This window comes from Rhincodon typus, chromosome 43 (genome assembly GCF_021869965.1).
Source record: "Rhincodon typus isolate 14 chromosome 43, sRhiTyp1.1, whole genome shotgun sequence".
Taxonomy (NCBI): Eukaryota; Metazoa; Chordata; class Chondrichthyes; order Orectolobiformes; family Rhincodontidae; genus Rhincodon; species Rhincodon typus.
The window spans coordinates 7,099,503-7,115,886 of NC_063374.1; the positions used below are offsets into that span (position 1 = coordinate 7,099,503).

At 44.5% G+C, this 16,384-nt stretch overlaps 2 protein-coding genes across 3 annotated transcripts in view; one reads left to right on the forward strand and one right to left on the reverse strand.

The window, feature by feature from the left end:
* Window positions 1-6: 6 nt before the first annotated feature.
* rce1a (Ras converting CAAX endopeptidase 1a) lies at window positions 7-12,733 on the reverse strand. Of its 2 annotated transcripts, none has more exons than XM_020535517.2 (7): window positions 12,628-12,733; window positions 10,201-10,280; window positions 7,970-8,048; window positions 5,404-5,571; window positions 3,962-4,033; window positions 1,640-1,702; window positions 7-566 (listed from the first exon to the last, which is right to left on the reverse strand). In XM_020535517.2, exons 1-7 carry the CDS (start codon window positions 12,650-12,652, stop codon window positions 337-339), a joined length of 717 nt encoding a protein of 238 aa, XP_020391106.1. In that variant the 5' UTR covers window positions 12,653-12,733; the 3' UTR covers window positions 7-336. The 2 variants fall into 2 exon arrangements, with proteins under 2 accessions (XP_020391106.1, XP_020391100.2); XM_020535511.2 differs by having other exon boundaries at window positions 10,201-10,284; window positions 12,628-12,727.
* Window positions 12,734-15,718: 2,985 nt separating this feature from the next.
* The window catches only part of LOC109926459 (latent-transforming growth factor beta-binding protein 3-like), an 83,029-nt gene continuing 82,363 nt past the window's right edge, over window positions 15,719-16,384 (forward strand). Inside the window, exon 1 of the mRNA XM_048619625.1 lies at window positions 15,719-15,737. Within this exon, the coding sequence (XP_048475582.1) occupies window positions 15,719-15,737 (19 nt within the window). The remainder of the gene's footprint in view (window positions 15,738-16,384) is intronic.

Consider the following 16,384-nt stretch of genomic DNA (forward strand, 5'->3'; position numbering starts at 1 on the left):
GCACGGAAGGGAGTAGTCAGTTTGTCTCATGAGGCATCAGATGGGGAGGGGTGGGGTTGGGGGTTAAAATGCACCAAATGGAGGACTCTTCTGTTCTTTCCCCGTGTAGCCGAGAACGGAGACTCCTGAAACACCCGATTTCAAGTACTGTTCTTTTGGTATTCCTGTTCTTCCCCCCTCCATGCCATTCCAGATTCGCAAACAAGACTTCCAAATTCCTGAGATGTTTCCCAGTCCACTTGCCAGCTCCTGGATGGAGAATTCCCTGAATTTTAGACAGCGTGAGAGAATAAAGAAAGATAAAGAAAGATGCAACAGGCAAGTCCGCAGATGGGGTCAGGTGCAGATTGTAGTGCTGGTGTCTGGCTTGGTCAAGTGGCAAATGGCAAGGCTACCGTAGAAGGTGGGGTCCGTCATAGGAAACAGCAGCAGCAGGAAGAGGATGACTCCCAGTACATAGAAGAAAAAAATGGTGAGTTTCTGAGGGTGGTCGAGGGCAGCGCCAATTGCTGGGAATCCCATGTAGTTGCAAAATGAGTGGCACAACACTGGACCAATCAGATGACCTAGAAAATAAAGAGCGTGTCACAACAATTGAAAGGTGACCTGTTCACCAAGGAACCTCAGCTTCAGAGAAGTTCCTTCGAAGCACTGAGCAGATCGTTCTCAAGCAATCCATTCAGCCTTACGGCTATTGACACTTCCCAGGGACTCCTTGAAAATACTAACAAAATACTCCAAATGCAGGCATCCTAGTAGAACCCAAGCAGGTACTCCTCAGGTTGACACACATCTGTTGTGAAACCATGCTGTATACTAAAATAAAAATTACTTGCTGGGAATACTTGCTTTTTTTTTAAAAGAAAAGACTGAAGTCACGTTCAAATAACCTGCGATCACCATCAAAGATAGCTACATGTTTGCATTACTGTACCTTCTGGATTGCAAAGCTATTAAAGTTAAGACAATTCATCTGTTAAAGCCACTCCAGGAACAAAAGTTTTGTAGGACAGGAGCGTAGGCCATGCTCTCTACCTTCAGACAATCACTTGGCTACTCAACTGATTGGAGATAAACCATTAGACAATCACTGGACAATGGTACGCTGACTGAGAGGGCCATTCACAGCCGTAGGCAAATCAAGGTAACTGCAACACAAAAACCTAATCAATTTCGGTCACTGGACAGTCGGAGAGAGGTGACTAGCCAACTCTTTGTACCTGTTAAGCAGTTGTTTTCCCTGCGACGGAGATGGTGAAGGAACAAGACCCTGACTGGATGCTTTCTCTCACGCTATCCAACTTATAACTCAACCTCCATCTACTGAGTTTGACTATTTAGGTGCTGCATTTGTCGGTTAGAAGCAGCTCATACTGATTCCTGTTGATCAACTTATCTTTCTAACCCACACACATTAATCCGATGGAGGACTAAAATGTGCTGATGGAAAACAAACTAAGGAAACAGCCAGCGAGAAGATTATGGAAGGGAGAGGAAATGGAGGAAACTGAGGAGTTCTGCAGTTCCCAGTCTCTGGGAAGAATTGAGTTGGAGTTGGATGAGCTTGGTTCAAACACAAGCGCAGAGGGAGGAAGGTGGCAGTGGTGTGTGGTAAGTGTTAACGGTAATATACACTGACCTGTTCTGATGAAAATAAAAGCAGTATATGCTCCAAAGACTGCAGTGTAAGAAAACTGGAAAGCTAGGAAGGGGAAAACAGAAACAAACACATCTGCATTAATTCAAAAAAAAAAATCAATAATTAACGCCATTTTTCTTGTAACTGCCCTATCCATAATGCAAATCTGCCGAGCATCAAACTATCTTATTATTGCATCATTTACTATAGATTCTAACATTTTGTCCCTGATGGATCTTCGGTTAACAGGTCTGTAGCCCTCCCTCCTTTCTTAAATAGTGCATTACATTTGCCACCTTCCAATCTACAAGAACATTTTCATAGCATGTAGAATTTGAAAGATGGTCACCAATGCTATACTATCTCTGCAGCCACATTTTTTCAATATTCTGGGATGGAAATGATCAAATCCAGTGGATATATCCACTTTAAGTCCCATTAACACTCAAGAGCCTTGACAACATCCAGGACAAAGCAGCCTGCTTGATTAGTACCACATCCACAAGCATCCACTCTCTCCACCAGCAATGCTCAGTAGCAGCAGGGTGTACCATCGACAAGATGCACTGCAGAAATTCACCAAAGATCCTCAGACAGCACCTTCCAAACCCATGACCACTTCTATTTCAAAGGACAAGGGCAGCAGATGTATAGGAAAACCATCACCTACAAGCTTCCCTCCAAGCCACTCACCATCCTGACTTAGAAATAAATCAGCCTTTCCTTCACTGTTGCTGGGTCAAAACGCTGGAATTCCCTCCCTGATGGCATTGTGGGTCAACCCACAGCAGGTGGACTGCAGCAGTTCAAGAAGGCAGCTCACCCCCACCTTCTCTAGGGCAAGTAGGGGCAGGCAATAAATGCTGGGCACAGCCAGTGACGGCCACATCCCAAAATGAATTGAAAATAAAATCTTTCTAGCAATTTAATCAATCCGATATGAACATGCAAAATAAGAAATGAAGTAGACAATTCAAGCGTGAAAGCCTGCTCCATCATTCAAGAGGATCATGGCTGATCTGTTTGTGTTTTGAATTGCATATTCTTACGTTCCCCATCAATAACCTTAGATTCTGTTACCTAACAAGAACCTATCGACGACTATCTGAAAAACTACTGAATGACCTTGCTTCTTTGGAGATGGCAGAGAGTTTGGCTGCACAGCCCTCAGAGTATAAAACTGTCCTCATCTTTATCCTCAAAGGGTAACCTCTAATTTTAAAACCGTGCATCCCCCTGCACTGGACGCACTCACAACAGGAAACATTCTGACCATGTCCACCTTGTTAATCCAATTAAAATAACGGGCCAGTACCTATTAAAAATCCCAATGGAATATCACAGATATACAGGCAGCACAGTGGCTCAGTGGTTAGCACTGCGCCAGAGGCCCGTGTTAGAATTCACCCTCAGGCGACTGTCTGTATGGAGTTTGTGCTTTCTCCCAGTGTCTGTGTGGGTTTCCTCTGGGTCCTCCGGTTTCCTCACATGGTCCAAAGATGTACAGGTTAGGGTGTATTGGGCCATGCTAAATTGCTCACAGTGTCCAGGGATGTGTAGGTTAGATGGGTTAGCCATGGGAAATGCAGGGTTACAGGGGTAGGATAAGTGGGGTGGGCCTGGGTGGGGTGCTCTTCAGAAGGGCAGTGTGGACTTGATGGGCCAAATGGCCTGCTTCCACATTGTAGGGATTCTATAGTGTGATTTCATCCATTGAGCTGTTATTATTAGTAAACTTCAATGGCAAAGATATAAAACAGGCACTTGAATCAATATCATCCACTTTACATCATCAATCAAATTCGAGACTGCCCCAAATAGCGGGCCTACCCCATCGCATGCACCGAGCAATATTGGAGATGGTGACACAGTTGTAAAAATCACTGGACCGTTAACTGCAGACCAGGCTAATGCTCGGGGGACGTGGGTTCAAATGCCAGTATGACAGCTGGTGGAATTTAAATCCAACTAACAAATCTGGAATTGAAAGCTAATCTCAGTAACAGTGACCACAACTGTTGTAAAAACCCATCTGGTTCACGGATTTCCTTTAATGAAGGAAATCTGCCATCCTCACCCAGTCTGGCCTACACGTGACTCCAGACCCATGGCAATGTGGTTGTCTCCTGACTGTCCTCAGCTGAGCTAGCAATCCATTCAGTTCAAGGGCATTTACAGATGGGCAACAAGGGTCGGCCTTGTCAGTGCTGGCCACATCCCATGACAGATGAAGCATGTGCCCCTCTCCACTGTACGCACTCCCTCCTCCACCACCTTAACCCAAAAGTTTGATCCAAACCCTTCTCCCTCCCGCCTTCGTACCTGCTGAGAGGAAGATCCCAGTGACTGTTCCTTGTCTGAACTTCAGGAGCTCGATCACGTGGTGAAAATGAGCTGGGGGGAGAAAGGGAGCCAAAATTTGTTAAGAAATGAAAGTTAAAATGCTCTCTCCTTGTCAGCAAATCTCTCTGAGCTACATCTCAGCTCTAATGCATGTTCGAAGAGTCCATTCTTCAGCTGCCAGTGTGTGGATGGGATAAGGAAGGTCTTACAAGCCAGTGTTCACAGTTAGTAATCAACAGCAGGAATTTTACTGGAGGGCTGGTCTATTCCTCCCCTGACAAAGAGGCACCATGGCCCTGACCACTTCTCTGACCAAGATCAGGAAACCCATGACTGATAGTCAAACTGGGGACTTTGCTGGTCTATGTGCCTTAGCTTTTCACTGCCTTACCAGCTGAGCCGTTACCCTGGGAGTTGTGGTGGGTGTGTAGCATACAACATTCTATTCTAACATGCTACGTGTCCCATTCATCCATCACCACTGTACTCAGTGACCTAGTCCCTGGACCACTTTTAAAGTTCTCATCCACGTTAAGATATTTCTCAACCTCTAACTTCTTCCAGCTTTAAAACCCTTTGAAAGGGTCTTCTCTTGACTATGGCCTTTTGGGCATATTCACACTCTCCACCACATTGTTAACAGCTGTCTGGACCCCATGCTCTGGAATTTCCTCCCTAATCCTATCCAACACGCTCTCCTACTTTAAAATGTTCCTAAAAACATGCCCTTTGACTATACATTTTAAGAATCAAGCCTATTCTTTGGCTTGGTTAAGCTTTGCTGTTTGCGTTCCTGTGAAGTACATTAGAATGTTTCACTATGTTAAAGGTGCTATACAAATGTAAGTCAGTATTTTCTAAATAATGAGATGTTTACTTGTTCAGTGACACAACAAGTCACATGAAGTGCTGGCCTAAGGTTGTACACCTAACTTATTGCGTAGCCATCTCCAAGTAACAGACATAAATGTTGCATCAATTTCTACCCACTGCCTTGATCATCTACGTTCAGATATTTGCTCACTTCTTTTGAAGTTTCATTTGAAGGGATACAACCGTCTCTACCTCATCTGCGTCTTGTGGCAGAATAGCTCATATACTAGCAGTTCTCTGCAAAATCAGACCATTTGTTTCAAAACATAACCTGCTAAGAATGATTGACATGAAGAAAGTGAGGCAGGACTGTTCTGATACAGTTGTTAATCAATGTTGAATGCCCTCCAGCCACAAACTAAAGGGCACCAGGGTAAGAGCAAACTGTGGTTCCTTTCAGAATTGAACCCTGAGCCAAAAACTAGTAAGCGTGTCACTTCAGAAATCTTCCAAGGGCAGAGGGCCGCCCCTCACACATTCCCAAACTCCTCCCACCCCCCCCACTCCCTTGAAGGTAACATCGCACTCACCCGGTCAAACCCACTCACCAACTCCAAAGAAAAGCGGGCAGGTGACAATGGCGCGGCTAAGGCCAGTGCAAGGTACTAGCATTGGTAGCATACACGCCCGAAACACCAGCTCTTCCGTCAGGGGAGCCACCACCTGATTCCTCATCCAACGCATGTCTGCCATGCACTGCACCCAGAACTGTGGATCTAGGAAAGAGACAACACGATTGTCGATTACCAGAGCCTAATCTCTCACAGTGAACACCGACAGCAGAAACATGTTAAATTGTCAGAGACAGACGAACATACTTCCCTTATCAGGATTTTCCACTTGACTATTCGCTGAACGGGCAAGATCCACAAAGCATTAGACAAGGACATCTTTTTAAAAATTCATTCAGGGGACGTATTAGCGTTTAACTGACCTGTGAGCAGAGATTGAGGGCTGCCTTCTGGGATGGTGCAAACTGTGTAGTGAAGAAATCTCACAATACTATTAGGTAAGGAGTTCTGAGGTTTTAATGAGTGATAGTGAAGCAGAGTCCAACAGTAGTGTTACAGAACAGAGGGACCTAGGGTGCAGGTACATAAGTCTTTGAAGTTTGTGTCACATATAGACAGGGCAGTTAAGAAGGCGTTTAGCATGCTTGCCTTCATTGCTCAGTCCTTTGAGTATAGGGGTTGGACATTATGCTGAGATCGTACAGGACATTGGTGAGGTCTTGTCTGGAGTACTGTGTCCAGTCCTGGTCTCCCTCTTATCAGAAGGATATGATTAAACTGGACAGGGTTCAGAAGAGATTTACCAAGATGTTGCTGGGTATGGAAGGTTTGAGTTAATAAGAAAGGCTGGGACTTTTTTTCACTGGAGCGTAAGAGGTTGACAGGTGACCTTATACAGGTTTATAAAATCATAAGGGGTATAGATAGGGTTAAAAGTAGGTGTCTTTTCCCTAGGATGGGGGATTTCAAGACTAGGGAACACATTTTTACAGTGAGAGGAGAGAGATTTAAAAAAGACATAAGGGGAAAATTTTGTTTACAGAGAGGGTGGTTCGCGTGTGGAATGAACTTCCTGAGAAAGTGGTAGATATGGATACAATTGCAAAGCTTAAAAGACATTTGGATAAGTACATGAATAGGAAAAAGTTTGGACGGATATGGGCCAGGAGAGGGTAGGTGGGACTGGTTTAGTTTGGAATTATGTTCAGCATGGACTGGTTGGAACGAAGGGTTGTTTCCGTGCTGTATGACTCTATGTTTCCAAGTTCAGGAAGGTGCGAGACTTAGAGGGGGACTTGCAACTGGTGAAAACTGGGCAGCATAGACAAGTTGGGCTGAAGATCCTGTGAACCACTATGACTCTATGGTCTTCTCATTGATCTGCTGCCCTTGTCTTTCAAGGTGATAAGACAATACAGGTTTAGCGGGTAGCATTGAAGGGGCCTTGCTGAGTTGCCCCAGCGCATTGTGCAAACAGTATGTTGTCACTGTGCACCAAGTTCCTAAACAATGGAATAGTCTGTCCTTGATGGACACTATAGGCACATCTTGGTTGTCTTAGCCACCCCCCAGCAAGGAAACAAAAGGCTATTTCACGCTCTGGTTCCTGTCAATGCATCTTTTGAGTGGTCAAAATAGTTTGCATTTGAACCCAACTATAGAACAGTTAGATGGAGTTTAAATTTGGATGAAGGCAAGATATTGCATAAAACAAACAAGGGCACGACTTACAAAATTAAAAGTAGGGCCTTGGGTAGTATTGTCGAACAGAGAGACCTATCGGTTCAGGTACATAATTTTTTGAAGTTTGTATCACACGCAGACAGGGTGGTTAAGAAGGCATTTATTGCTCAGACCTTTGAGTTTAGGAGTTAGGACATTATGTTGAGGTTGTAGAGGACGTGGGCGAGGCCTCTTCTGGAGTACTGTGTCCAGTTCTGGTCTCCTTGTCATAGGAAGAATATTCTTAAGCTGGAGAGGGTTCAAAACAGATTTACCAGGATGTTGCAGGGAATGGAGGGTTTGAGTTATAAGGAGAGGCTGGATAGACTGCAAAATTTTTCACTGGAGAGTAGGAGGTTGAGGGGTGACCTTACAGAGGTTTATAATGTGATGAGGGGTATAGATAAGGTGAATGGCAGGTGACTTTTCCCTAGGGTGGGCATGTTTCAAGACTAGGGGGTGTATTTTTAAGGTGAGAAGAGAAAATTTTAACAGTCATGAGGGGCAATTCTTTTTACACAGAGAGTGGTTCATGTGTGGAAAGAACTTCCAGAGGAAGTGGTGGATGCGGGTACAGTTACAATGATAAAAGACATTTAAGTAAGTAGATGAATAAGAAATGTTTGGAGGGATATGGGACAGGAGCAGGCAGATGGGACTGGTTTAGTTTGGGGCTGGTTGGACTGAAGGGTCTGTTTCCATGCCCTACGACTCTACAGGGCTGCAGCACCTCATACATAATGAGAGGAAGGGGACAAAATGCTGGACTGTTTGAAGATGAAAATCCCACAGAACATGAGTTATCATGTTTTAAGCCAGATTCACTATTATTAAGCTCCTGCAATTCTACCTTATCTAGGCACTAAAAGCACAGGCTTACCTAGCGTCATCTTCATTCCTTCAATGAAATCCCACGGATAGTCCATGACCAGCTGTATCAGTGGCCCAAAGAACAGTACCTGCCCGACACACAGAAATAGGGCTGAATGTTACCAGAAATCGGCTAAGTGTCAACGTTGGTGAGCTTCATAAGGGTGTCTCTCAGCCAGCCTTGGCATGTTTATCTTCCACATGCCTATTTGTCATATTCTCCGGCTTGCCACAGCCAGAAGTACAGAAGGACCAGCCACTGCCGCTACCTTCAAAACCCAGCCCAGCACCCAGACAAGCACTGGCAGCGTGCAACTGCCCTGTACAGTTCCTGTCAATTGTCCCAGACGTGTCGGGCAGAAGGAAACTAGCAGCTCACTTTGTCAACAGGGACCTGGAGGTGCTGGTTGAACACAGAGGGGTATACAGTCACTGCCCATGGAGCATGCCCTGAGATGCTGGTACCTGATATCCAAGATGGCGGGCCAGAAGAGCAAGTGGAAAGCTGGAATCACCAGGTACCCGCACAGACTTTCATGCTGGGAATTGCTGTTGTCTAGTTTCTGTCTGGCAGGTGGGAGAATGGGAAATTGTATATCAAAATGAGGCAAGATGATGTAGCAAGATGTTAAAGCATGCTAGCAAATGTCTTATCATTCCCTAGGAGGAATTCTGTGTTGCCATTCAACAATACGGACTTCAGCAAGGCATTCAACCAGTTTAGATCACATGGAATCCAGGGGGAGCTAGCCAACTGGATACAAAATTGGCTTGATGGTAGGAGACAGAGGGTAGAGGTAGAATGTTGTTTTTCAGTCTAGAGGCCTGTGACCAGTGATGTGCCGCAAGGAACCATCGATGGGTCCACTGCTTTTTGTCATTTATATAAATGATTTGGATGTGAACATAGGAGGTATGGTTAGTAAATTTGCAGATAACACCAAAATTGGTGATATAGTGGACAGCGAAGAAGGTTATCTCAGAGTACAATGGGAGCTTGATCGGATGCGACAATGGGCCGAGGAGAGGCAAGTGAAGTTTACTTCAGATAAATGCAAGGCGTCCATTTTGGTAAGGCAAACCAGGGCAGGACTTATACACTTAATGATAATGTCCTGGGGAGTGTTACTGAACAGAGAGACCTTGGTAGTGAAGAAGGCGTTTGGCATTCTTGCTTTCATTGATCAATGATCTGAGTATAAGAGTTGGGATGCAATGTTGCGGCTGTACAGGACATTGGTGAGGCCACTTTTAGAATACTGCATTCAATTCTGGTCTCCCGGCTATAGGAAGGATGTTGTTAAACTTGAAAGGGTTCAGACAATACTACAAGGATGTTGATGGGTTTGAGCTATAGGGGAAGGCTGAATAGGCTGGGGTTATTTACCCCTGGAGCATCGAAGGCTGAGGATGACCTTATTGAGGTTTATAAAATCATGAAGGGCATGGATAGGGTGAATGGTCAAGATCTTTTCCCCGGGGTAGGGGAATCCAAAAGTAGAGGGGCACAGGTTTAAGGTGAGAGGGGAAAGATTTAAAAGGGACCTAAGGAGCAACTTTTTCAAGCAGATGGTGATGCATGTATGGAATGAGCTGCCAGAGGAAGTGGTGGAGGCTGGTACAATTACAATATTTAAAAGGCATCTGGACGGGTACGTGAATAGGAAAGGTTTAGAGGGATATGGGCCAAATGCTGGCAAATGAGACTAGATCAGTTTAGGATATATGGTCAGCATGGATGAGTTTGACCGAAGGGTCTGTTTCCGTTCTGCACAACTCTATGATTTGGTTGGAAAATGGGACTTTTTGCTCTCAATGTCCTTATTGTTGATCTATTTCACAATACCTTTCAGAAGGGTGAACATTTTCTCTACGGGTACCCTATCAAAAACCGTGACCAAGCATTAAAGATTTTTATCAGGTTAGCCATCGGCCTTCTCTTTTCTTGAGGAAGGTGTACCAGACTATTTAGTCTTTACTGACAACTTCAGTTCTAGTCATTACCTATGAGAGTCTTTGTTGCACCTTCCAATGCCTCCGTATCCTTAATATAATAAGGAGACGAGGGGCTGTATTTAGTACTTGAGTCTGATCTAATCGAAATTCTACATAACTTTAACAAACCTTCTGTGCGTAAGTAAATAAAAAGAACTGCTTCAGCTTCTAATGGTGCAGAATCGTCTACCAACCTGCATCCCCACAGTACCATTCAGAATTTACCTACAGCGTTTGTTCACTCACCATGGTCAGTAAGAGTGGAAGGCAGGCAGCAGCAAAGATCCCCTCCAAATGGACCCCCATTAGCATCAGCAGCGACGGACCTGTCTAATCAAAACATGCAACCAGTCAGATCCTCTGGTCTTTTCTGCTGTGTGTGAGAAGCGCTGCGATGTCAACAAGCGCTACGTTATTCAGTAACCTGGTGTTCAAAACCAGCAGTGCCCAAACAGCACCCCAGTCCTCTCAGTACCATGGTGTCATTAGAATTGCAATAAAGTAGACGAGGCCTGCTTCCTGGCCATTGAGAACCAGCCGTTCAAACTGGTTTGATTGTCTGGATTGAGAGGAAAGTCATAGATCATGGACTAAAGGGAACAGCTGCAACTTGGGAAACAAAATTGGCTAAGGGACAGGTAACAGAAAATAATGGTTAAAGGGTATTTTGGGGGCTGGGAGAAAGATTGCGGTGGAATTCCTGATGTTTTTGTAAACTATTCTAGAACTTGGCGTGTTTTCAAAGCTTGCAGGTGAAGCCAAACTTGGGAGCATTGTAAACTGTGAGAAGGGTAATATAGAACTTCAAAAGGGCTTTGGAGGAGTGAGCAGATGAAATTCAATACAGACAAGTGCGAGTTGATACACTTTGGTTCAAAGAACATGCAGAAAGACAATATAAAGTAAAGGTCACTATTCTAAAGGATGTGCAGGAGCAGACAGACCCGAGTGTGTATGTACACAAATCATTAAAGGTGGCAGGAAAGGTAAAGACAGTTGTTAATTGTGCAAACAGTATTCTCAGCTTTGGAAACAGAGACACAAAATTCAAGAACAGGGAAGTTATGAAAAACTTATCTGTCACTGGTCAGACCTCAGCTGAAATATTGCAACCAGGCATCACATTATGGGAAGGATGCTAATGCATTGGAGAAATTGCAGAAGAGGTCTAGGAGAATGGTTCCAGGGAGGAGACACTTCAATTGTGAGGAAAGATTGGAAAAGTTGGGACTGTTTTCCTTGGAGAGAAGATTTGATTAAAGTTTCCAAAACCGTAAAGGGTCTGGACAGAATGAACAGGAAGTAACTGCTCATGGTCGCAAAGGGATCGAGAAACAGAGAACAGAGTTTTAAAATGTTTTGCAAAAGAAACATGTGTGAAATGTGAAAAAAACCTTTTCACACAGCAAGCAGCTGTTGAATGGAATGATCTGCCTGGAAGTGTGGTGGAGGTAAGGTTCAATCAAGGGAAGTGGATGATTGTTTAAGTAGAAACAATGTGTGTGAAAACGGCACCAAGTTAAAACACAGACAGCCAATACAGACACAGTGGGCCGAATGGCCTCCTTCTGCAAAATTACAACCCTGTGATTCCGTGAATAAAGTACAATTTTGAGAGAATGCACAATAGTAAAAAGAAAGAGCATTTATTCACGCGCATTTAGGGTGCCAACCCGCAGAACTGAAATATCAGACAAACATTTGGCATTGCACCTGGCAGGACAAAGCTAGTGTTATAGCACAAAGGCTGCAGAGCACTAGGTGTCATCTTAAAAAAACATCAATACCCCATTAAGTGACTTCTTAAAATCCAAATAGGAGCGGCATGGTGGCTCAGTGGTTAGCACTGCTGTTTCACAGTCCCAGGGTTCAATTCCAGCCTCGGACGACTGTCTGTGTGGAGTTTGCACATTCCCCCCCTGTCTGCGTGGGTTCCCTCCAGGTGCTCCAGTTTCCTCACACAGTTCAAAGATGTGCAGGTTAGGGTGGAGTGGCCGTGCTAAACTGCCCCATAGTCTCCTGACTTGATTCCCCGATTCACGTTCTTCATGAGAGTAGGAATAGTGAAGATCTCCCATCGTTGTTCCTGAGTAACACCAACTGCAAACTAAAAATCAGCAATCCAACTTCAACAGTCTGACGTCTGTTTTGGAGCCACTGTGCCTTGTGTTTCAAATATGGCAAGATGCTTTACTTAAATGGACAATTAAACATTATCAACAACTACATGCATTTATATGGCGTAATTAACATAGGATGAAGTCCCAAATCATTTAGTGGAAACATTATCAAAGACAATTAAGTAGACGTTGGAGGAGCCTACTCAGAGGCTTGGTAGAGGAGTTATATGAGAGCAAAAAAGACAGAAAGAGAGTAGCAGAGAAATTTCATGAGAGGGTTCCAGAGCTTAGAATCCAGGCAGCTGAAGTCACAACTGCTATGGTGAAGTGAAATGCTGGCAAATGGGACTAGATTAACTTAGGATATCGAGTCAGTATGGACAAGTTGGACCGAAGGATCTGTTTCCATGCTGTACAACTCTGTGACTCTAGGATGGAAATCAGCAATGATCAAAAGGCCAGAACTGGTGGCGCCAAAAGATCTCAACAGGATTTTGGTTACTAGTCACTCATGGTATGCTGCACCCTGAGGGCAATGAGAGGGCTGACGTACCTTGAAACCTGTGTACTGCCGCCATGCCCAGACCCACAATGGAGACAGCATCGAGACAATCAGGACACTTGTGAATCGCCGTTTAATCACAGTCGGATGATCCCTGTTAAAACACAAAAACGGAATTTGTTCAGACAAAAACAACTTTGCGGAGGGACCCATGTTTCAAGGTACTGAAGACACACAGCATTTTAGCAATCACGGTACACAAGGCTGGCACAGTGCCTCACAGCGCCAGGGACCCGAGCTCGATTCCACCCTCAGGCAATTGTCTGTGTGGATTCTGCACATTCTCCCCGTGTCTGTAAGCGTTTCCTCCCACAGTCCAAAGATGTGCAGGTTAGGGTGGATTGGCCATGCTAATTTGCCCATAGTGTCCAGGGATGTGTAGGCTAGGTGGATTAGTGGTGGGAAATGCAGGGTTAGAGGGATACAGTTGGGGGGCAGGGGTTGGGTCTGGGTGGGATGCTCTTCAGAGGGGCAGTGTGGACTCAGTGGGCCAAATGGCCTGTTTCCACATTGTACGGGTTCTATGATATCTTGTGGCCCACTTCAGGGGGCAGGCTGGGCAATGGCTCAACATCCTATCCAATTCCCTCAGTCGTGCATTAAAGCAGTACCTTTAGGCATCCTCTTAGACGGTTTCTCCTGCTCTCTTTTTCTGCAGTTTCATGATGACTGCAACCCTCCAATTCAAAGGAAAGTGTAGGTAACTTAGTTGAAGCAAACCAGCAGCTCACCCGAGACTGTGTGTCAGATAAGCAGGCTGACAACACTTCGGTTCAGGACCTGTTGTGACCCTCTGAACAAGTGCTAGGACAGAGTATGGAAAGGATTAGGAATCTAACTTCAAGCACGGCAGATAAGGGGACAACTGTAACAACCATGGAAGAAGAATTGTACTAAAGGGAGGATGAGGTAACCATGGCTGACAAGGAAAGTCAGGGACAGCAAAAAACCCAAAGAAAAAGCATACAATGTGGTGAAGATTAGTGCGATGTCAGAGGATTGGAAAGTCTTTAAAAACCAGCAGAGGATAACTTTTAAAAAATGCAAAAAGGGTGGAGAAGATGAAATATGAGGGTAAGCTAGTTAGTAGTATAAAAGAAGACTGCAAGAATTTTTTTTAAGATATCTAAAAGATAAGAAAGAGGCAGGAGTGGACATTGGACCACTGGAACTTGAGGCTGGAGAATTAGTAATGGGGAAACAAAGATATGTCGGAGGAACTGAACAGATACTTTGCATCAGTTTTCACAGTGGAAGACACCAGGGCTGAAGTGAGTGTAGTGGCCATTGTGAAGGAGAAGGTGCAGGGGAAACTGAAAGGTCTGAAGTTGGATAAATCATCTGGACCGCTTTTTTGTGGGCTATAGAGGCACAAAATGATGATACATGAAATTTACTGGTTCACGTGCAAATTTACAGTGTTCTGACACCAATATATTACATTGTTTAAGTGGCAAGACAGGCAAGGGTATAGAACCACACACATTGAAAAAGAAAGCAAGGCTGTTAACAACAAAGTCTCACATCATCAAAAAAAGAACTAAAAATGGCCTTGACAGCATGTTTGACATTGAAAATGGAAAGCTCTACTCATTCCCAGATAGACCTGTGATAACTGAACTACTGATCAAACTACTAACCTGATGAAGGATCACTGGACTCAAATTGTGAACTCTGCTTTTCTCTTTACAGAAATTGCTGAGTTTCTACAGCACTTTCCATTTTTGTTTCAGATTTCCAGCATCCACAGTTCTATGTTTTATTGTACTAACTACTTGTGTGAAGGTCAGAGACAGATTGCTAAATCTTTGAATCCTTAAGATTTTCAGTCTCAATCACAAAAGCCAGGAACACAGTAGGCAATAAGGAGTTTTGGTTTTGCAAAACCGCCGGAAGAGCACGGAATTCATTCTACAAGTCTAGTAATATTTAGGTAATTGAATTTTACACAAGCTATCCTAACCACCACATGCCATTGTGCAACGTTTTATATTGCATCAGGTTTAGCAATTTGTAATTGTCGAGGCAATCAGTCTGCTCATTCTTGGAAAACAAGCCACGTCATGATACTCTGTCATAGACCTTGCAAACAATCCAACTCTCAGTCACTGACCACAGTCTGCATGTCAGACAGCAGGCTCTAAAACTTTTGCTTTGCAAAACAAACCAGGAGTTTATGTTCCCAAAAAAATAGACAATAATGTCATAGTGTCACGGTTTATTTTAACAGTACAGAAAGAGGCTCTTCAGCCCATTATGTCTGTGCTGGTCATCAGAGAACCCATTCTAAACCCATTTTCCCACACATGGGCTAAAGCCTTGTATTCTATGATATGCCCATCTGAGTAGTTGTTAAATGTCTTAAGGTTCCCTCTACTTCCCTTTTAGACAGTGAATTTGAGATATCCACAATCCTCTAGAAGGGAAAATGTTTCCTCAAATGGTCTGTAAACCTTCTGCTCCTCCCAGTAAAACTTCAGGTGATAGCAAGAGGAAATAAACCAGGAGAAAGAACATCTCAAAAAGGAGGTATGTGTGAACATACAAATTAGGGGCAGCAGTAGGCCATTCAGCCCCTTGAGCCTAATCTGCCATTCAATAAGATCATGGCTGATATGTTCATATTCCTAAAATTGGCATTCAGGCCTATTCCAGATAACCTTCCACCCTTTGTTTTTAAATTTATTCACAGGATGTGGACCTCTCTGGCTAGGCTTTTGCCCATCTCTTGCTGCCTTTGAGAAGGTAGTGGTGAGCTGCGTTCTTGAAACACTGCAGTCCATTTGGTATAGGCACACCCACAATGCAGTTAGGGAACACGGAACTTACAGCCAGTGAAAATTAAGACACGACGATATAGTTCCGAGTCAGGAGTGTGAGTGACTTGGAGGGGAACTTGGTGTTCCTATGTACGGTAGGCTGTGCACAGACTGTGTGGTGGAGAAAGATCCCAGCATTGCCTTGGCAACAAGCTAGGCGGTAGCAGTTGTGGATTTGGAAGCTGCTGCTGCTTAAGGAGGCCTGGTGAATTTCTGCAGTGCATCCTGTACACGGAACACAATGCTGCTACTTAGCATTGGTGATGCAACACGTGAATGCTTGTGAGTGATACCAATTACTCAGGCAACTTGACAAGAATCTATCCACCTCTGCTTGAAAATATTCACGGACACTGCTCCCACAACCTTTCACGGCAAGGGCTTTCCAAACAGACATGGTCTACCAAGGCAGAAACATTTTGCCTCATCGGTTCAGTAGGCAACCCCTGATCGTTCAAAAGCGACCTCTGGTTCTAGATTCTCCTTTAAGTGGTCTGCCACATCCACCCTGTCAAAACCCCTAAAGATCATAAACAAAAACAGAAATTGCTGGAAAAGCTCAGCAGGTCTGGCAGCATCTGTGGAGGGGAAGTTGGAAGTCGCACGACACCAGGTTGCAGTCTGACAGCTTTATTTGAAATCAAGCTTTCGGGGCGCCGCTCCTTTGTCTTTCACCTGATGAAAGAGCGGTGCTTTGAAAGCTTGCGGTTTCAAATAACCCTGTTAGGCTGTAACCTGGTGTCGTGTGACTTCTGAATTGTCTACCCCCAGTCGGACACTGGCACCTCCACATACGTGGAGGGAAAGCAGAGATAACATTTCGGGTTCAGTGACTCCTCCTCAGAACTCAGGGGTTCCATCTGAAACGTTAACTCTGATGTCTTTCCACAGAAGCTGCCAGACCTGCTGAGCTTTTCCAGCAATTTCTG

Bases quoted from the DNA above. Each gene is read 5' to 3' on its own strand.
- rce1a (XM_020535511.2), bottom strand. From the start codon at position 12,678: ATGCTGTCTCCATTGTGGGTCTGGGCATGGCGGCAGTACACAGGTTTC. The intron at 4,034-5,403 runs GTGAGTGGGTTT...TTCTCCCCCCAG, and splicing joins CCCGCTTTTCTTTGGAGTTG to CTCATTTTCACCACGTGATC. The intron at 567-1,639 runs GTCAGTGTATAT...TTTATTTTCTAG, and splicing joins TTTTATTTTCATCAGAACAG to GTCATCTGATTGGTCCAGTG.